This window comes from Eptesicus fuscus, chromosome 24, assembly GCF_027574615.1.
Source record: "Eptesicus fuscus isolate TK198812 chromosome 24, DD_ASM_mEF_20220401, whole genome shotgun sequence".
Taxonomy (NCBI): domain Eukaryota; kingdom Metazoa; phylum Chordata; class Mammalia; order Chiroptera; family Vespertilionidae; genus Eptesicus; species Eptesicus fuscus.
The window spans coordinates 7617802-7638581 of NC_072496.1; the positions used below are offsets into that span (position 1 = coordinate 7617802).

At 48.8% G+C, this 20780-nt stretch overlaps 1 protein-coding gene and 1 long non-coding RNA gene across 2 annotated transcripts in view; one reads left to right on the forward strand and one right to left on the reverse strand.

The window, feature by feature from the left end:
- Window positions 1-19888, forward strand: part of DUSP10 (dual specificity phosphatase 10) — a 40235-nt gene extending 20347 nt beyond the window's left edge. The window contains exons 3-4 of the mRNA XM_008149810.3: window positions 15171-15539; window positions 18585-19888. Coding sequence (XP_008148032.2) covers window positions 15171-15539; window positions 18585-18850 — 635 coding nt within the window. The 3' untranslated portion in view covers window positions 18851-19888. The remainder of the gene's footprint in view (window positions 1-15170; window positions 15540-18584) is intronic.
- Window positions 9988-14131, reverse strand: LOC129148285 (uncharacterized). The gene is made up of 3 exons (XR_008555360.1): window positions 14048-14131; window positions 13759-13878; window positions 9988-10543 (listed from the first exon to the last, which is right to left on the reverse strand). It is a non-coding gene; the product is annotated as an uncharacterized LOC129148285 (long non-coding RNA).
- Window positions 19889-20780: the final 892 nt, after the last annotated feature.

The window sequence follows — 20780 nt, forward strand, 5'->3', positions numbered from 1 at the left end:
CGTGGAAGACCAGCGAAATCCTTTGGTCTGGCCCTGCCAAGGCATCAGGGGTGAGTTAATGAAATGTTGGACCAAATACAGGAGGCTCATTTTTTAAGTGGATCATTGTGGATGGCCCGCGAATGATGTTACAAATATCCAAATGGCCCTTGGCAGAACAAAGGTTCCCCATCCTGTTCTAGGACAAACCACAGCTCAGCATCCATGGGGTCCGCATTTTAATAAGAACAACAATAAACAAGTGAAGAAATAAACAGGTAGTTTCAGAGAGTAATGAGTGCTTTGAAGGTTATAAAACTTGGGAACTCCGTGATATAATGAAAGAGAGCTTAGGGAGGGAAGCTCTAAATTGGATGTTAGCGAAGACCTTTATGAGGAAATCACCCTTGATCTGAGGTCTGCATCACCCACGGGAGGAATAAGGGGAAGAGAGTTCCTGGAAGAGGGAACAGCACGTGCAGAGGCCCTGGGTGAGAAGCAGATCGCCCAGGCCTCACACACCCTCGAACAGTGGTCAGCAAACTCATTAGTCAACAGCCAAATATCAACAGTACAATGATTGAAATTTCTTTTGAGAGCCAAATTTTTTAAACTTAAACTATATAGGTAGGTACATTGTTATTAACTTAATTAGGGTCCTCCTAGGCTGGCCCTTGCTAAAAACTCAAGGGGCCAAAGAGCCGCATTGGCTCGCGAGCCGCAGTTTGCCGACCACGGCCCTAGAACATCCGGGCTCCTTCTCGCCGTTGTTTATCAATGTCAGGTTTATCAAAGCTGTGCTGACGTTGTAGAATGCAAGGATTGGGAGAAACTTACAGATTATGCCAACCCGGATGTTAGAGAAGTGGCAACAGAGGTCACAGAGGTAGAGCCCCGTATCACGTTAGCGTGGAAAGAGGGCTGCATTCGGAGTCCCTGAGGTCAGGACTTCTGTCACCCTGAGCAGCGTTAGGCATGGCCTCAAGGGGCTGTGGCTGAGAAGGCCAATGGTGTCAGGTGTGGGGTGCATCCCAGGTCATCTCTCCATTCTACATGTCCCAGCTGAACTGATCATTACTCGGCTGACCCTCCACTTAGCTCAAGTCCATGTTGACGCTGTAGAATCCCAGCCCACCTCCTCAGAGCTGTACTGGCCTTCTGGCTCTTGGCCCCTTCATCTCAGAAGGTGGTCCACTGGGTAGGGACACGCTACCTGCTGACATGATTCCACGTCATGTTATCTCCCAGCGCACGGAAGCCTCACCTGGCTTCAGGCTGACCTTTCCAAGCTCCATCTCATGGCATGGCATGAGTGTTGGACATGGCTGGCTGGGTGAATCCTTATTCCAGGAGAGCTCATGCCTGCTCGTTCTGGCAGTTGATCGGTAATACTTAGGCTTGCTTAGTATTCTTGCCGAATACAGAATTCAGCTCAGTGACTTGAGGAAGTTGTTCCTATGCGTTTTATGAACTGAAAACATTGGTTCAGTAAAAACACAGCCCAAATTTTGAGGTTGACACTGATCCCTTCCCCTACCACTTTCTCAGTTCCCCAAACCACAGCCCTTTGACCTCCAGGTCAGATGAAAACACATCACCCTGAAAGCTGTTATTTTGGACACACGGAGGTTTCATTCAAAGCAAGCTGAGATGCACAGGGCATTGTTCACGATATGCTTCTGTACACAGCTGAGCGATGGAACTGCTGGGCTTCCCTGTGTAACCTCCCTTTGCTTCCTGCCTTCCCTCCTCTCTTCTTGTCATGGATGTTTCTAGATGACCTCCTGTGAACGTCATTTCCACTGGGAATGTTTCGCAGTAGAAATATGCTCTCCCTCGAGGCTTGCTCTTGATATTTCCAGAGATTTATTTAATTGGACTCTACTTAGATCCCATTGGGAAACATACTTTTGCTGTGAAGCTGTGATGTGTTTAATTTGGGGTCTAAGATAAATGTCGGTCCTCAGGGGAGGTGGATGGTTAAGCAACAGTTTGCCTTTTGTACAGTGGCCTGTCTAAGGAATAGCTTTTCTGGGCTTTCCTCTGTTTGTTTGTTTAGCAGTGCCTCATTATTTAAACCTCTGCACCGAAAAGCAAAGAATGTTTCCCTCTCTTCAGAGAATTAAACGATGATGGAGAGTGGTTGAGCTCTTGGGAAAAATATAGCTTTGTGTTTTATAGCCCTCTCCTTCTGTGAACATTCTTCCCTCTGCAGCCTTCCGAGTATGAGCTCATGGATTTTTTTTTTCCCCTTCCCTGAATCCATCTTGATGGATTCACCAGCATTGAGGTGTTTAGTGAACAGAGAAGGTATAGAGTAGCCTCCCAAATACACAGAAAGCCTCCGGCTAAAATATCCTTTGGCCCAGAGAGAGGCATGGGCTGGCGCTGACTCCTAAGGAGGGTATACAGCTAGAGAGGAGGTGAGTGTCTTGGGGAAGGAGTGGGTTTCTCCGCTTGAAGCTGGCTAGTAGAACTAAGGATCCAGAAGGCTCCATGGTCTTGCCTCTTATGGGCTTGTGGGTCCTTTAGGCTGCATCCCATTCCCTGACCTTGGACCGTTCCTGGCTTGACTTTAAGATACGGTACCAACTTGGGTTGGCTTCCAGGGGCCAGGTTCTCAGGCAGTCCACAGGTTTCGGTGTTATTCCTTGAAAGTAAGAACTATAATTTCTATTTTTTTTTTTTTTAGAAAGTAAGCTATACTGAGAATCAAAATTAAAAGTGGGTATGGTATTAGTTGGCTTGGGCCGCCATAACAACATGACACAGATTGAGTGGCTTGAACAACCACAGAAACTTAGTTCTCATAGTTCTGAAGTTTGGAATTCCAGGGTTAAAGGTGTCAACATGATTAGATTCTGATGAGGTCTCTCTTCCTGACTTGCAAATGGCCACCTTCTCTCTGGGTCCTTAGGTAGTAGGGAGAGAGACACCAAGATTTCTGGGGTCTCTTATTATAAGGGCACTAATCTCATCATAAGGGCCCCACCCTCATGACCTCATCTCTCAAAGGCCCCATTTCCAAATACCATCACATTGGGAGTTAAGGGATTCAACACATGAAGGGGGGGGGGGGTAGTGTATAACTGAGTCCATAGCACATGTAAAAAAAAAAAAAAAAAGCATTCAGGGAAAGAAAGTGGACGAATTTGCCCAGGTTTTGGAGTGTAGGTATATTATACCATCTGGTCAGTCAACACCTTTTTTTCCTCCCCCTCTCTCCCTCTTCCTTTCAAACATGTATTGATCATCTTGTGTGGATTTCTAAACAATCAGGAGCTCCCACTGAATTTAAAGTCCCAACTGGGTAATGTGCCTAAGAGGCCTCCTGCAGACTTCCATGATCCCTGCTTTCCCCCGCCCCCCCCCCCCACCACACACACACACACACACACACACACACACACACACTGTGTCCCTGCCCACTTATCCTGCCTCACCGCATTAGGTCCTTTGCATCACCCAGGCCTCATGCATGGCCTGCCTTTGCCATAGTGTGGTTCTCTGGGCCTTAACTATTCCCCTGGACTCCCTCCCCTCTCCTCTTCCCCCCAAACCAGTCAGTCCCTTCTCAGCCCTTACGAGGCCTGCCCTGGACTTAGATCTAATTAGTTCGCTCCCACAGTACCCAGGAACTGGAGGGAACCCCGTGGCCCTTGTAATTAATTATTACCCTTTTATTTGTAGGTTTATGTGTTTATCATCCGTCTCCTCCCACTGGACCCTGACCAGTGGGGAGGGAGCGAGAAGGGGAGGGGGGAAGGGACATCTTCAGGATGTCACTCGGGCCCCCAACTGTCTGGAAGGCCTTGCTTTTAGATGAAAGAGATTCTGAAAGTGAAAATAATGTGAATGCAGCCAGTGTGTCTGTTACGAAAAAACCGGGAGGCTTGAGCTGAGTGTTTGTGGGGAGCCGTTCTCCCCGGGAGCTGCTGGTCTGTCTGTGCTCACGGAGGTCAAGCTTCCCCGTGGAGGCAGGAGGGACTCTGAATTGCACGTTTTCAGGAGCCTGGGCGTGAACTCGGCCGGCCGGCCGGCAGCCCACTTCCCTCCGCATGCCCAGCCTGTACGTCCGTAGGCCTGCTTCTTAGTGGAAAGCCATTCATTTGATGAGCCTCAAAGCCGGTCCTGAACATAAAGCACGTTGGCTTCCTTTCATTGGCATTTTTCTTAGTGAGTGGGAGAGGCAGATGTACCCCAGTGACAATCATGCCACAGGCCGGCCTTTCAACAGGGACAGTGTGTGTGTGTGTGTGTGTGTGTGTGTGTGTGTGTCCACCACCAAGTCTGCCGTGGCCAGTCCAGGCGAGGTCAGAGATGGAGAGCGTCGCCCTGGCCCTCGGGCACAGGGAGTGGCTGGGGGAGGCCCGTGATGCCCACCCCTGCCTTGTCGGTGGTTCTCGCTGAAACCTGTCGGAGCCTGAACAGGGAGGGTGGATGGAAAGACGGGGTTTTCTGCACTCGCAGGCCTCAGGAACCGTGTGTTGGGGGGCAAGGGAAGGGAGCTGGGCCTCTCTTCCCCAAACCACCCTCAACCCTTTAACAATGGGGTTAAAAGATACGCTGTGGATTCTATTGGAAGGCCAAGCATCAAATGCATTCGAGGTAGAACTCCCGAGTCTTGTTTCCTGCCTTATACTTCGGAAGGGTTTAGGATCGGAGAGCGGGAGGGAGGGACACGGGAGGGACACGCGGGCCCTGGTGAGGGGGGACAGAAGGGCTCTTCCTGGAAGGCACTGACTTCTGCACAACCTGGGGGAGTTCCTGGGGGGGGGGAGGGGGGAGGACTCTGAGATCTTCCCCTTTGAATCCTGCTCACATAATGTCATCTGTTCACGAAAACCACACAAAGCCGCTTGATTGTTGTCTTTGTGGAAAATTACACGACTGTCATCAGCTGTTGCTTCTGGCAGTGCTTTCTGTTCTAATGTAAATACATGAGGTAACAGATTTAAAGAAACAGGCTGGATTTACATACTTGCAGAGGAGCCTCCCAGACACTCTGCCTGTTAGTCAAATACACGCAAATTACACTCGCTGTGCCCTGAACACGTCACTCGTCACTCGTTACAGCTCTCAGGCAGGGAGGATGGGAAGGGGGGTTAGGAGTCACCTCCTTCAAGGGGTCACAGACGCTGCCTTGGGGAGCCGCTGAGCCACTTCCAGGCTGGGATCGAACCCCCAGTCTTTTCTGCACCAGTTCCGCCGTGGGCTCCAGGCAGCTTCTGAGCTGCGAGCGTGGGGTGGGCTGGGCAGAGGGAGAGTCTTCGAGATTGGACAAAAGCATGACGGGGTCAGCTCTTCCTGGAAGGCACACCATTAAAGCTTCATTTCTGTATGTCACCATTCCGAGATCATTGCTCAGTTCACCTTTTTGAGGTAAATATTTAGACAGGAATTTTTGAAAAATTACTTCTATTTGGGTGTGTGACAACGAATTTATCCATCAGAGAAGGGAGCAATGTATTTTAAAACGTAAGAAATAAGAGCCCCCTTGCCGAAACCGGTGTGGCTCAGTGGATAGAGCGTCGGCCTTCGGACTGAAAGGTCCCGGGTTCGATTCCGGTCAAGGGCATGTACCTTGGTTGCGGGCACATCCCCAGTAGGGGGTGTGTAAGAGGCAGCTAATCGATGTTTCTCTCTCATCGATGTTTCTAACTCTCTATCCCTTCTCTTCCTCTCTGTAAAAAATCAATAAAATATATTTAAAAAAAAAAAGAAAAAGAAATGAGCCCCCTGAACAAGTTAATGAATGAAAGCAGTTGTAGAAGTACACAAAACCAAAAATCTAGCTGAAACCATATTGTAAAGTATACAAAGACTAGAGGCCCGGTGCACGAATTCGTGCATGGGTGGGGTCCGGCCAGCCAGCCCACCCCCCCCAATTGGGGCAATCGGGGGTGGGGTTGGCCAGGGGGAGGGGCCACGGGCAGTTGGCGGGCTGGCCCCACCCCCTGGTCGAACTCCTGAACTTCCAGTTGAGGGGACAATTTGCATATTAGCCTTTTATTATATAGGATTAGTAAGGAGCAAAAGCTGCTGTTTTTTAGTTTGGGGCATATATATATGTGGGGGGGTTATTTTATTTGTTTTTAATACTCAATGAGAGAGTGGAAGGGAGGGGAAGAGACAGAGAGAGAAATCCAGCCATGACCTCCTGGTGCATAGGTTGATGCTCAACCACTGAGCCACACCAGCCGGGCTCCAGAGTCCATGTTCTTGACCGCTATCATCCAAGTGCCATTTTACTTTAAAAGACTAGTCACCCAGTAAGAAAAATGAGGCAGCAAACAGGGGTGATCAGTATGCTTGCAGCAAGCTTCTGGAAGTTTCCTTTCAGCGCCCCGCCACACGTCTCTGGGTGTTGATTCCACGTGCTGACCTTCAGGGAGCGTTGGCCTTCCATTGCTGGAAACCGCGTGCGAGCAGCAGGGCTGCCGGCTTTGGGAGATGGAAATCTCTCACGATTCTGCACGTGGAGGCGGTTCCTTCATCTGCTCCCCAGGGCACTGCTTCTGAGTCACCTCCCACGGGCCCTTCTGCCTCCAGGGGCGCAGCAGCCACAACAGCCACACGCGTCAAAACACATGGACAGACAGACAGACAGGCTTCCCTCCAGACCCAGGGCTCCACGGGCACTGCCACCCACTGACCTCCTGGTGGGGGACACGGGCAACTGTGGGCTCCATGTTTCTCTTTAGGGGCTGGGTGTGTGTTTCTCTTTAGGGGCTGGGTGTGTATTCTCTTTAGGGGCTGGGTGTGTGTTTCTCTTTAGGGGCTGGGTGTGTATTCTCTTTAGGGGCTGGGTGTGTGTTTCTCTTTAGGGGCTGGGTGTGTATATCTCTTTAGGGGCTGGGTGTGTATATCTCTTTAGGGGCTGGGTGTGTATATCTCTTTAGGGGCTGGGTATGTGTTTCTCTTTAGGGGCTGGGTGTGTATATCTCTTTAGGGGCTGGGTGTGTGTTTCTCTTTAGGGGCTGGGTGTGTATATCTCTTTAGGGGCTGGGTGTGTATATCTCTTTAGGGGCTGGGTGTGTATATCTCTTTAGGGGCTGGGTGTGTATATCTCTTTAGGGGCTGGGTGTGTATATCTTTAGGGGCTGGGTGTGTATATCTCTTTAGGGGCTGGGTGTGTATATCTCTTTAGGGGCTGGGTGTGTATATCTCTTTAGGGGCTGGGTGTGTATTTCTTTAGGGGCTGGGTGTGTGTTTCTCTTTAGGGGCTGGGTGTGTGTTCTCTTTAGGGGCTGGGTGTGTGTATTCTCTTTAGGGGCTGGGTGTGTGTTTCTCTTTAGGGGCTGGGTGTGTATATCTCTTTAGGGGCTGGGTGTGTATATCTCTTTAGGGGCTGGGTGTGTGTTTCTCTTTAGGGGCTGGGTATGTATTCTCTTTAGGGGCTGGGTGTGTATTTCTGTTTAGGGGCTGGGTGTGTATTCTCTTTAGGGGCTGGGTGTGTATATCTCTTTAGGGGCTGGGTGTGTATTCTCTTTAGGGGCTGGGTGTGTATATCTCTTTAGGGGCTGGGTGTGTATTCTCTTTAGGGGCTGGGTGTGTATTCTCTTTAGGGGCTGGGTGTGTATTCTGTTTAGGGGCTGGGTGTGTGTTTCTCTTTAGGGGCTGGGTGTGTGTTTCTCTTTAGGGGCTGGGTGTGTATATCTCTTTAGGGGCTGGGTGTGTATTCTCTTTAGGGGCTGGGTGTGTGTTTCTGTTTAGGGGCTGGGTGTGTATATCTATTTAGGGGCTGGGTGTGTGTTTCTCTTTAGGGGCTGGGTGTGTGTTTCTCTTTAGGGACTGGATGTGTGTTTCTCTTTAGGGGCTGGGTGTATATATCTCTTTAGGGGCTGGGTGTGTATTCTCTTTAGGGGCTGGGTGTGTATATCTCTTTAGGGGCTGGGTGTGTATATCTCTTTAGGGGCTGGGTGTGTATTTCTCTTTAGGGGCTGGGTGTGTATTTCTCTTTAGGGGCTGGGTGTGTGTTTCTCTTTAGGGGCTGGGTGTATATCTCTTTAGGGGCTGGGTGTGTATTTCTGTTTAGGGGCTGGGTGTGTGTTTCTCTTTAGGGGCTGGGTGTGTATATCTCTTTAGGGGCTGGGTGTATATCTCTTTAGGGGCTGGGTGTGTATTTCTGTTTAGGGGCTGGGTGTGTGTTTCTCTTTAGGGGCTGGGTGTGTATTCTCTTTAGGGGCTGGGTGTGTATATCTCTTTAGGGGCTGGGTGTGTATTCTCTTTAGGGGCTGGGTGTGTGTTTCTCTTTAGGGGCTGGGTGTTTGTTTCTCTTTAGGGGCTGGGTGTGTATATCTCTTTAGGGGCTGGGTGTGTATATCTCTTTAGGGGCTGGGTGTGTATTTCTCTTTAGGGGCTGGGTGTGTATTCTCTTTAGGGGCTGGGTGTGTATATCTCTTTAGGGGCTGGGTGTGTGTTTCTGTTTAGGGGCTGGGTGTGTGTTTCTCTTTAGGGGCTGGGTGTGCAATCTCTTTAGGGGCTGGGTGTGTGTTTCTCTTTAGGGGCTGGGTGTGTGTATTCTCTTTAGGGGCTGGGTGTGTGTTTCTCTTTAGGGGCTGGGTGTGTATTCTCTTTAGGGGCTGGGTGTGTATTCTCTTTAGGGGCTGGGTGTGTATATCTCTTTAGGGGCTGGGTGTGTGTTTCTCTTTAGGGGCTGGGTGTATATCTCTTTAGGGGCTGGGTGTGCAATCTCTTTAGGGGCTGGGTGTGTGTATTCTCTTTAGGGGCTGGGTGTGTGTATTCTCTTTAGGGGCTGGGTGTGTATTCTCTTTAGGGGCTGGGTGTGTATTCTCTTTAGGGGCTGGGTGTGTATATCTCTTTAGGGGCTGGGTGTGCATTTCTCTTTAGGGGCTGGGTGTGCATTTCTCTTTAGGGGCTGGGTGTGCATTTCTTTAGGGGCTGGGTGTGTATTTCTTTAGGGGCTGGGTGTGTATTTCTCTTTAGGGGCTGGGTATGTATTCCTGTTTAGGGGCTGGGTGTATATATCTCTTTAGGGGCTGGGTGTGTATTCTCTTTAGGGGCTGGGTGTGTATTTCTCTTTAGGGGCTGGGTGTGTATATCTCTTTAGGGGCTGGGTGTATGTTTCTCTTTAGGGGCTGGGTGTGTGTTTCTCTTTAGGGGCTGGTGTTCTTCCTTGCCACTGGGTGCCCACGTGCTGCCCAGACTGGTTTGGGCAGAGAAGGTCGTTCTGAGATAAGGGTTGGAAATGCGTCGCCCAGTGTTGCTGTCGGGCCTGGAAACTATTCGCTCCGATAACTACAAGCAGTTGGTGCCTAACGTGGTCGGCCTGGCGAGGACTCTGAGGACAGACAGGGAGGGGAGGGGAGCAGTGTCATTTTAGACATTCAGTCTGCCCGGCCCGCGTGGCTCAGGGGTTGAGCATCGACCTGTGAACCAGGATTTCACGGTTCGATTCCCGGTCAGGGCACATGCCAGGGTTGCGGGCTGGATCCCCAGTAGGGGGCGTGCAGGAGGCAGCTGATCAGTGATTCTCTGTCATCATGGATGTTTCCATCTCTCTCCCTCTCCCTCTCTGAAATCAGTATATTTTTTAGAAAGCCCTATATGTTTGTCTAACCACTATGCTGTAACCTGAAACTCATACGAAAGAGCCATGAATGCGAACGGTAATTGGGAAATTTAAAAAAGCTTAAAAAAATGAGATAAAACCCTCAGCCCTCCCTCCACCGGGAAAGCCGGGATCCAGGCATGCACAGCCTCGCGGGGTTTCCTGACTGGCGGAGTGCGGGGTGCCCCGAGGAAGGGGGCGCTGCTGCTTTCTCTCGGAGCGTCTTGAAGCTCTCACGCCGCTCGGTGCTCAGTTCCTGCGTCCTTCTGAATACAACTCTCAGAGGAGAGTCTCTAGACGGTGGCTTACTTCTCACTTACGGTCTTTATATGAAGCAGTCCTTGTTAGGTCTTTAAAAGGGTCGTTTCCCCGAGTATTGCAAAAACACGTGCCTTAAATATGTGCTAGAGACGGTTTCGAAGGACTTGCTCTTTATTAACCAGTTTAATCCCCAAAGCAGTGGTGGGAGGCAGGTGCTGCTGTCGTCCCTGTTCCCTATGTGGGGAAGCGGAGGCACCGGGAGGTGAGAAACCGGTGCAGGGGATGGCGTGGCTGGTGTTCGGGATGCAGACCCGGGCAGCCTGGCCTCGGCATCGCTGCCCGCATGTAGGCCCTCGGGACTGCGGGGCGCAGGGGTGAGCGGGGAGGTGGGGCGCCTGGTGACAGAGCAACAGATGCCCCTGGGCTTCCGGCACCGGGCTCTGTGGGTAGATGATATTCCACCCACTCTGCAGATCAGTAAACTGAGGCCTAATGGGGGAAGGTGATTGCACCAGGCCTCACGGCTCCTCGGAGGCAGACTCACAATCGCAGCCTGGTCTGTCTGCCTCTAACCGCCGCACCTAACCACCTGCCACACCGCCGCTGCTTCAGTGCTGCTTCTCCTGTTGTCATGTTCTCATTTAGCAAGAACAAGTCTGAAAGGACCCAGCTCCTCGCCGAGTATGAAATCATCACAGCTCCGCAGAACGGGGGCGGTCAGCTGGGCGTCTAGGGGATAGGAATGGGGTCTGGTAGGGGACAGGGTTTGGAAGAGAAAATCTCGTTAGCATCACTCCTTTCCTGCCCCCCCACCCCAGCTTCTAATCCCACCTCCCAAGAGAAGACTTTGTGCCTCCAGACATCGCTCTACAAACCACCACTGCGATCTCCCTGGTTCCTTTTGCTCTAAGCACCATCCCGCACTGTCTGCTGGGCACTCCCCTTCCTGGGAGCTCTTGCCCGAGTAGCACTCGGACGGGAGACAATTTCTTCCCTCCCTCCAGTGAGAATTTTCTTCTGCAGCGAATACGTTTGAACTCCACTCTTCCCTCTTCTGTCCACTCCGTCTCCACATGTTCTCCGAGCCGGTTCCCACATGGCTTATACAACATGCCCAGAATTTTGCACGTGAGACCCCCCCTCCCCCCGCCCTGCCGTGATCCGGATCTTTCTGTGTCTGTCTGTCTCGAATTCTCTCCCCCTCCCCCCTCGTTTCCCCCCCATTAAGCACATGGAAGGCCCATGCCACCTGTTAGCATATTACATCACTGCCTCCCCAGACCACAGTTGCACCAAAGGCCTTAAACAAAGTCCTTCTTCTTGTATTGTTTGCACTCAAAGAGTTGATATCATGCCAACTGATGTCATTGTATGTCTTTGTGTAACTGCTATGGCAACTGGGCAGGTGGGGAGCCCCCGGCTGATGTCACTGGGAAAGGAGGTGTAGAGACAGAATTTTAAAAAGCTCCGTGCTGCTTTCTTCTGCGTGGGGGGTTTTCTGGCATGCTTTTTTTTTTTTTTTTAAACTAGCCGCTTTTGAGACAAATTACAGCTCGAGTACCCTACGTAAGACGAGAGAGAGTTCTTGTTTTCTCCCCCTACCCCCTTAGAAACTTCTTTTGAATTCATGTTAGTTGTTCTTTCCTCTCATTGTTTATGGAAAAGTGTAACGACTGCCTTTTTCTTTGGGGAAAAAAATAAGTGAATGAGGTTCCCATCCCGGAATCAGTGTGGAACTGTCTGCTTGGACTTGGTAGGGGCCACAGCTGAGCAGGTTTTAAATAACCTTTCCGTCCCTTTTGTGGAGCTGGTGATGGGGGCAGTGGGTCATTTCAGTGTCTTTAAATGTTTTCACTCGTGAAGCTTTTCGGGCTTTCCATTTCTTCCGTCTACTTTAAAAATGATCTCTTTGAGCCCAGATAAACTTTACCCCCCCCCCCCATGATTTCCTAGCACAGTGGTCGGCAAACTCATTAGTCAACAGAGCCAAATATCAACAGTACAACGACTGAAATTTCTTTGGAGAGCCACATTTTTTAAACTTCTTCTAACGACACTTCTTCAACATAGACTCACCCAGGCCGTGGTATTTTGTGGAAGAGCCACACTCAAGGGGCCAAAGAGCCACATGTGGCTCGCGAGCCGCGGTTTGCCGAGCACTGTCCTAGCAAAATACACTAATGATATGTAAGGGCAGCGTTTAATTCTAACAATCAATTAAAATGAAGGGATAGCTCTTGCTTTTCTTTGCGAAAAGAAGAGCTAGGTTTGACCCTTAGAGGAGTGAAGTGATCCGAATAGTACGCCTTGGCATATGCTTGGGGCCGTTGCCAGACCTTAACATATGACCTCCCTGGTGTACATGGCCAAGTCCACGTGCGCTGGCTGTCAGCAGCCCCGACACTGGATCTCGGTTACAGTCTGGAGCTTCCTGCTGTGGTTGCTAAAGATGAGACTTGAAGGACACAGGCGAGGTTCGGAGACCTGTGGACAGACTTCCTGTCCCTGTTTCACCGCAGCCGTATCCTGTTCGTGCTCTCGCTTCCGGTCTTACCTCCTGAGACCATGGAGGCTGCTGTAAAGCCCCTACCGAGGGGGGACAGGCTGTGTTTTGGTCGCTTTCAGCTTATGGGAGATCTCCAGCTTCTTCCTGTTTAATTTGAATCAGAGCTGATTGGGTGCTAAGAATGTCTGGTTGCGTAGCCCTTACTTGTATAATCTTTCGGGCTTATCCATGTGTGTGATGCAACTAACAAATATGAAAGGAAACTGTAAGCAAACTAGGATCCATAAATTTCCTAACTTAAGTGTTCTTTTTTTTGCATAGTCTTTCAACTTTTGATCACCATGTACGGTGGATGTTTTTGAATTGCCTTTTTTTCATTTAATATCAAACATTATCTTTGTTTTCCTATTTTTTCACAACCTTGAGTGGCTACATAGCCTTTCATTGGGTGATTATATTAACTCTCCCCTTAAAATTGTGTTAAACTCGGCCTTTTCTATAAAATAGACAATGCAGTAGTGAACAGCTTACACATCCAGCTGATTTCCTTCAGTTCTATTCTCATGGGTAATGCTCCTTCGGTGGAGGGACAGGCCTGCATTCTAAAAATGGAAAAACTGGTACCATTTTCAGCTTTTTACTCGAGACCCATAGCATTTAGGAGGCAGAACAGAGCCTTAAGCTAGCTCAGTGGTCGGCAAACTCATTAGTCAACAGAGCCAAATATCAACAGTACAACGATTGAAATTTCTTTTGAGAGCCACATTTTTTCAACTTAAACTTCTTCTAATGCCACTTCTTCAAAATAGACTCGCCCAGGCCAGTGGTATTTTGTGGAAGAGCCACACTCCAGGGGCCAAAGAGCCGCATGTGGCTCGAGAGCCGCAGTTTGCCGACCACTGAGCTAGCTCAAAGGTGTGCCTCAAGCATGTGAAATTCAAAGGCTAACACAGGCCAAATAAACAAGGTTTAAGAGGGCCGCAAGAAAACAAAAGCTTCAATTTTCATAGAAATGTAGGTTTATTTCAATAGAGACATGCTGAATACAAAGGGCTGAAATAAATGAGTCGTGGTGAACATAAAATAGAACATTTTAATAAAAACTAATATTTTTTCTTGGACACTAAATAACTGCACAAATTAATAAGTAACGCAAATAAACCCATTTTTCCTGTTCTCCAAAAGTGAAATATTTCCCATTGCGCACACCAAACAAGTCAGTCCAAGACAAATACCATGGCCATCGGCTGCTAAAATATTCGCTGCTGGTATTAGCGGAGAGAAATGGTGCGCCTGTGTGTAAGGCGCGTAAGGGAAATGACCGCAACACGATGATAGTGACCAGTCATTAGCGAACATTGTAGTTTGTTATTAATAATTCATTACATGTAAGGATATTGTAAAAACTACATTACGAAATTATTAAAATGTTTCTTACCGTTACATTGGCGGGGCCGCAGAAATATTCGTTGTGAGCCGTGCGTTTGACATGCGTGTTAGAGGTTTCCTGATGGAGACGTGGGTGCCAGGATCTGGGCTGCTCCCACACTGCCTCCTCCTGGAAATCGGGATTGAAACCGGTCAGTGAAATACATGGAAAATACCAAAAAAGGGATAAGGAAAACTCCCCTCACACCTCCCTGTATTTTTGTCTTTTCCAAGCATTTCTCTGGGGGCGATCAGAGAAATAACTCTAATAAACGTAGCAACCCCCTGCCGAGCGATACCGTGTGCCAGGCGGCGTGCTAAGTACTTGGCATGTATCCATTCATTCCAGGCTCCCAATCACACCACGGGGTAGACGCCAAGACCCTCACTGTACAGGTAGGGGAACTGAGGCTCGGAGAAAGGAGCTTCAGCAAGTGGCAGAACCAGGAAGGGGTGGGGCTGGGATGAGACCCAAGGTAAACGGGCTCTCCCAGGTCCCCACTCGTGACCACGGTGCTGGGCCGGGAGGGAAGTGGCCGTTGTGGGTGAGGTGAGCTTGCCAAGGGTGCCAGTCACACGCCTGCGGTGCCAGGATGCTGGCAGAGGTCCCTCGCCCTGGGTCATCGCGCTGTGCCTTCCTCAGCTCCCCAGGTGCAAGGTTCTATGTAGGCCACGGAGCACATGCTCGGGGAGGCAGATCCAATTAGCCGCCGCTGGCATTGCCTGGTGCTGCGTGGGGCCTTTTCCAGGGAGCATGCCCCAGTTTGTATAAAAAGCACATTTCCCAAGCACCGTGCGCAGTGCTGGCCTCCACAGCTGGTCCTGAGCCTCCAAATGGACTTTTTTAAAAATTTTGTTTTATTTTTCTAATATATTTATTTTTCTTGATTTCAGAGAGGAAGGCAGAGAGAGAGAGATAGAAACATCAATGATGAGAGGGAATCATTGATTGGCTGTCTCTTGCACGCCCCCCATTGGGGATCAAGCCTGCAACCCAAGCATGTGTCCTTGACCGGAATCGAACCTGGGACCCTTCAGTCTGCAGGCCGACACTCTATCCACTGAGCCAAACCGGCTAGGGCTTAAATTTTATAAAATACATATACATCTGCAAAAAACGCAGGCTCCTGCCTGGGCGGTGTGGCTCAGTGGTTGAGCATCGACCCATGAACCAGGAGGTCACTGGTTTGATTCCCAGTCAGGGCACAGGCCCAAGTTGTGGGCTTGTTCCCTATTGGTGGGGGGTGTGCAGCAGGCAGCCGATCAATGTTGATCTTTCCCTCTCATCGATGTTTCCATGTCTCTCTTCCTCTCTCTGTAAAATTAATAAGAACATATTACAAAAACAAAACAACAAAATAACCACACACGCCTTCCTACCGGGAAGGTGGCCTCATTCTTCTCGCTGTGTTTGCCTTCTAGGCGGCCTCAGCAGTTTTAAGCAGAACCATGAAAACCTCTGTGACAACTCCCTCCAGCTCCAAGAGTGCCGGGAGGTGGGGGGCGGCGCATCCGCGGCCTCCGTGCTACCTCAGTGCCTCCCCACCACCCCCGACATCGAGAACGCGGAGCTGACGCCCATCCTGCCCTTCCTGTTCCTTGGCAACGAGCAGGACGCTCAAGACCTGGACGCCATGCAGCGGCTGAACATCGGCTACGTCATCAACGTCACCACGCACCTGCCCCTCTACCACTACGAGAAAGGCCTGTTCAACTACAAGCGGCTGCCGGCCACCGACAGCAACAAGCAGAACCTGCGGCAGTACTTCGAAGAGGCTTTCGAGTTCATTGGTAACTACCTCCCCCGGCTTTTGCTTTGATGTCAAGTTCAAGATGAATGTCGGGGTGTTAAAGGAAAGCTGCTCGGAGTGGTTTTGGGGCTCTGCTGCTGAGTTTTCTCTTAAGTCATAACCCACCGAGTGGACTGTCCATCAGGATGAGTATGAAAGGGCAGGAATTCCACTTGGTTGGGAGGTGTTCAGCTGGAAACCCTCATCCCTCCAGTTCTCAGTGAGAAAGGGGCAGGGGTGAGCCGTGATGCGTGCCAGAATGTAATTTCTATAGAAGAATTGGTAGAAGGCAAGACAGTGGATAGCAGAGCTGGTGCTGTGGCTGTCTGGGCTACCTTGGCACCTGGCAGGAAATAAAATAGAGTGACTAAACTTGCCCGCATCCCCTTACCTTGAGTTCAATGGACTTGCAGTTGGTAGAGCCACTTTACGTGAGGTGAGGCGATGCCATGGTGAACATCTTTCCCCATCACATCAGCGCAGAGAAGAGAGAGGACCGGAGGCGGGCGAGTGTTTGTCCCTCTCCCGGCTTTGTCTGAAACATCGGGCAGCAGAGGGCAGGAATGTGAGCATTGGTGAGATGGTACTCGATTTCCTTAGACCAGTGGTCGGCAAACCGCGGCTCGCGAGCCACATGCGGCTCTTTGGCGCCTTGAGTGTGGCTCTTCCACAGAATACCACGGCCTGGGTGAGTCTATTTTGAAGAAGTGGCGTTAGAAGAAGTTTAAGTTTAAAAACTTTGGCTCTCAAAAGAAATTTCAATTGTTGTACTGTTGATATTTGGCTCTGTTGACTAATGATTAGTTTGCCGACCACTGTCCTAGGTCATCGGAGTTTTAGTGTCAGTGGAGGGACCAGAACTCGGGGCCCTTGGCTCCAAGGCCAGGGCCCTTTCTACAATACGCTGGGGCAGTGTTTACCATGCTCTGTGCATTCCCGCCTGGTAACACGTGGTGCCAAGGGACCTTGCATTCTTTATTACCAATATCTGAACCAGGCGTTGAGCCCGGAGGAAGAAATAGTTGTTGTCATCAAGCAGAAGAGGAACTTTCTGGTTGGTACATGATGTTACGGCTGCAATTTTTCTGACTTAATTCCAGTAGAGGGAAGTTAGGAAATTGTTTTCCTTTAGTGAGTAGCATGCAATGTGCTTCCTCTAAGACAGTGGTTCTCAACCTTTCTAATGCCGCGACCCTTTAATACAGTTCCTCATGTTGTGGTGACTCTCAACCATAAAATTATTTTCGTTGCTACTTCATAACTGTAATTTTGCTACTATTAATGAATCGTAATGCAAATATCAGTGTTTTCCGATGGTCTTAGGCTCTACAGCAGCAGTTCTCAACCACACGGATGACCACAGGTTGAGAACCGCTAGCAGGGTTGCCTAAGACCATCGGAAAACACAGATATTTGCATTACGATTCATAACAGTAGCAGAATTACAGTTATGAAGTAGCAATGGTTGCGGGTCACCACAATATGAGGAACTGTATTAAAGGGTCGCGGTGTTAGAAAGGTTGAGAACCACTGCTCTAAGAGGAGTGCAATCAAAGCACCCTACACGTTCCTTGTAGGGTGTTCACTTACCTGCTTTTGTAGAAGGAAAACAAACAGCCAACAGCATTTCACCTGGAATCAGTTCCGAATCCCAGCCTGCATAGCACGGTTGTGTTTTCACTGTTACATCATTGGGTGAACTGGAGTCGTGTAGTCTTGATCTAGGAGAAACACAGCAAGTTTTATAAACACAGCAACACTCACTGTGGGTCCAATAGAAACTAAAGAGAGTCTAGGTTTAGGGTTTATGCCAGTTGATTGCTGAGTTGGGTGATGGTATCCCCATGTTCCCCGAGTCTGGTTAGTAGGCATTATTCCCAGGGTTCAGACACAGGGACTGAGCCTCAAGGTCACGCACCTAATGTTTAGGGGAACCAGTGGTCAGAGCAGCGCTTTGTAGCTCATCTTCTTACCACCATGCAGCCCAGTCGTGGTGTGGCGGTTGACACCTAGTATGTGCTAAAAAGAAGACATTGAAAGGGGAGATACTTTCTTGAAATACTTCTTCTAGGAGCAGTAAGCCTGATAGGATGTTTCTTTTCTTGGTAGCTGTAAGTTAAATCACGGCTCTCCTTACTCTGTTGTCCTTTCCTGCTCTTCGTCTAACTGGTATCCCTTCAGGACACGTCCGTGGGGATGCCTTTTAGTCTAGACGTGTCATGAGGAGTCCGTTAGGCAGTGCCCACAAGCTGCTGTCCTGAGCCTTCAATGTCTCTGAAACATAAAGTATGGCCTTTCCCAGTTGCTCCGGGTTCCGAGCCATTGCTGAAACTCCTCCATGTGTCCAGTCACTGCCATGTGGGTGCAGAGGGCTCCCCAGTGCAGATGTAGGTGACACGCATGCCTGGACCCACAAGTCTTTTCCTAACGTTGCAACAGGGTTTTCCCATAAGAAGCCAAACATGGTACCTTCCTAGTTGACTTTTGTCCCTTTGACCTCGGCCTGAGTTTAGTACGACTGAAATTCTTACTTATCAATACCAGTTCCTGTCCAGAGCAATTCTGTAGTATAAAGAACTGTTTGTTTTTTTTTCTCTCTCCCAGACAGGAGAGACTTTAATAACTCTAGTTTTGACAAGTCACACAGTCTGGCAATTGGAATTAAAGTCCGTGATGAGGAGGGTCTATTTGGTAGCTTGCTTAACATGGAAATGAACTGTGTTGTGGCCCTCGCGTCAGTCAATGCCACCACCTGTGACGGACCCTGTTACTATGAATAATTCCTTCACCTGCTCTTCTCTTTAAATGCAGGAATGTAGCTTATTTATGCAACGATTGCTTTTCGCCCATTTTGGAGGTTGTCACATATACATATGCAGTGAGCTAATAAATTATACAGTGAGCTAGTAAATTATACTTGGGTTTAAAACCATTTTAAGTTATTCTTCCTCGACAAACTATGGCCTGGTCAAGTCCAGAGGAAAGTTAACTCACTTGCCGTCTCTCTGTGTCCTTGCCTCACCTCTCGCCATTCTCCCTTTTCCAGAGGAAGCTCACCAGTGTGGGAAGGGGCTCCTGATCCACTGCCAGGCCGGGGTGTCCCGCTCGGCCACCATCGTCATCGCCTACCTGATGAAGCACACACGGATGACCATGACTGATGCTTATAAGTTCGTCAAAGGCAAACGACCAATTATCTCCCCAAACCTCAACTTCATGGGGCAGCTGCTGGAGTTTGAGGAAGACCTGAACAACGGGGTGACACCGCGAATCCTTACACCAAAGCTGATGGGCGTGGAGACGGTGGTGTGACAGCAGTCAGGACGGTCAGGGTCACTGTGTCACTGTTCTCTGTTAGGAGACAAAGAGAAAGGAGAACGGATTATTTCTTTGCTTTTTCTTTCCTTTTTTTTTTTTTTTTTTAGGTGGGGGTAAGGTTTGTGAATGGAAACAAACTCGTTTAAAAATCTTTTTATTTTTAACAAGTGTGAGAAGAATTTAACTTTTGACGCCCGTTGAGGTTTACTTCCCAGGAACTGATAAAGCAAGGAGGCTAAGGAAGGTTTTTTGTTGTGGTTTTTTTTTTTTTCAAGCCAACAATAAACACATAATAAAACTTATTTCTTCCCCTTTTCCTTTGAAGCCATTTGTAGAGTTTTATGATTATATAGTCTGTGCAGGTTCATAGACCGAATATACTCCACTTTGTACCAATTTAAAAAAGAACCAAAAAAGAAAAGTAGAGAAGACATTGGATTATGAAGACCTGGATCTGCCAGGCCATTCATGTAGAAAACAGACCCCGCCCCCCACCAAGCCCTGACCTGCTCATTGGTGCCGAGCGCAATCAGGGCAGCGTGCGTGGTGTAAGGACCCTTCACGTTCTTGAGAGAGACAAAGATACTGTTGATTTTGTGTGTTTCATACTCTGAATTATATTTTCCCCCTTTCTGGGTTTAAGAGATTTTTTTTTTTGAACTAGCAAGGAACTGACCATTCTACCATATGCCTTCACTGTGCAATACTAGGGCGTTTGGAGTGTGTAAGCAAGTTAGAGCGGGCAGCCAAATGCTAGGCAAATAGTGCAAATTTGCCAGCGTGGAGATTAAAGAGAATTAAATGAAATCGATTACTTTTCCTTCCCACCTTTTTCCTTTAATTTTTTTTTTTTTTTGGATTTGATTCTGGTTACAGTGCCATAAACCTTGTTACATATGTATATCAGAATGTTAAAAAAAAAAAAAGACAAAAATTTATTTAAAAATATTTTTCGCAAAAAAAAAAACTGGGTGTGTTTCTGTTGATTTGTGTAAAGGTTTATTTTCATTATATAAATGAAACTCATCTTGGGACGTGTCTCGTTTCCTCCTCTTTTCCTCAACTCCAGATCAAGCATCTCTTACCTCTGGTAACTGGTCCACGTCACATAAGTGGAAATAAACACACCTTTTCATAGGGAAGAGGGATGAGGAGGTGAAATGTTCTCTGTGCTCAATGGGATGCAGCGGGAATGAGCAAGGAAGCAGAATAGCTCCAGGATGGGCCTGCTCAGGGGACCACCCCCATCCTCAGCTCCGCCATCTCCTCCTGCACATGCAATTCCTCTCAGGTAGGGGGAGCTCCACGTAGAGTCACGTTAAGGAATGGGGGTTTCTACACACCAGCCTGTGAGCTTTGGTGACCCATTAGGTCACGGACAGATTGGTTGGTTAGAATCCCAGGATCTCCCCAGAGGCTATTTGAGAAATACTTGTGAGAGTCAGCCATTTAGGGTTTCTGATGGTCATCCCCACCCCTCCATCGCCACTTGCTCACTTGACATTTTTAGTGACATTGACCGTGGAGTGTGCACCACAGCCAATTTCTATTTCCCGCTCTTTCACCAGCAAACTGAAGTCGCTTCATCAGACACAGCTTCCTGCTCGCCCTGGGCTGAGACATGGCTTATAGTCCGTGGATTCCCAACCCATAGACGAGTGCGGGTGGGCACAGGGGAGGAACGAAATCAAATGTTTTCTACGTTTTATGAAAACAGATATGTAGAGGGACTTGGCCTTAGGGAACACTCACAGCCAACTGACACTTGCCTAACTAGTTACCTAGTTGAAGGATTCTGGCGTGTCCGATTCCACATGACTGCTTTTGATATACTTTTGTGAGTGTTTGCTTACAAATGTTACGATAGTGCAGTATTTTTGACATTTTTTAAAAATAGCTTTTCTACTAGAAGTTACTTTACCTC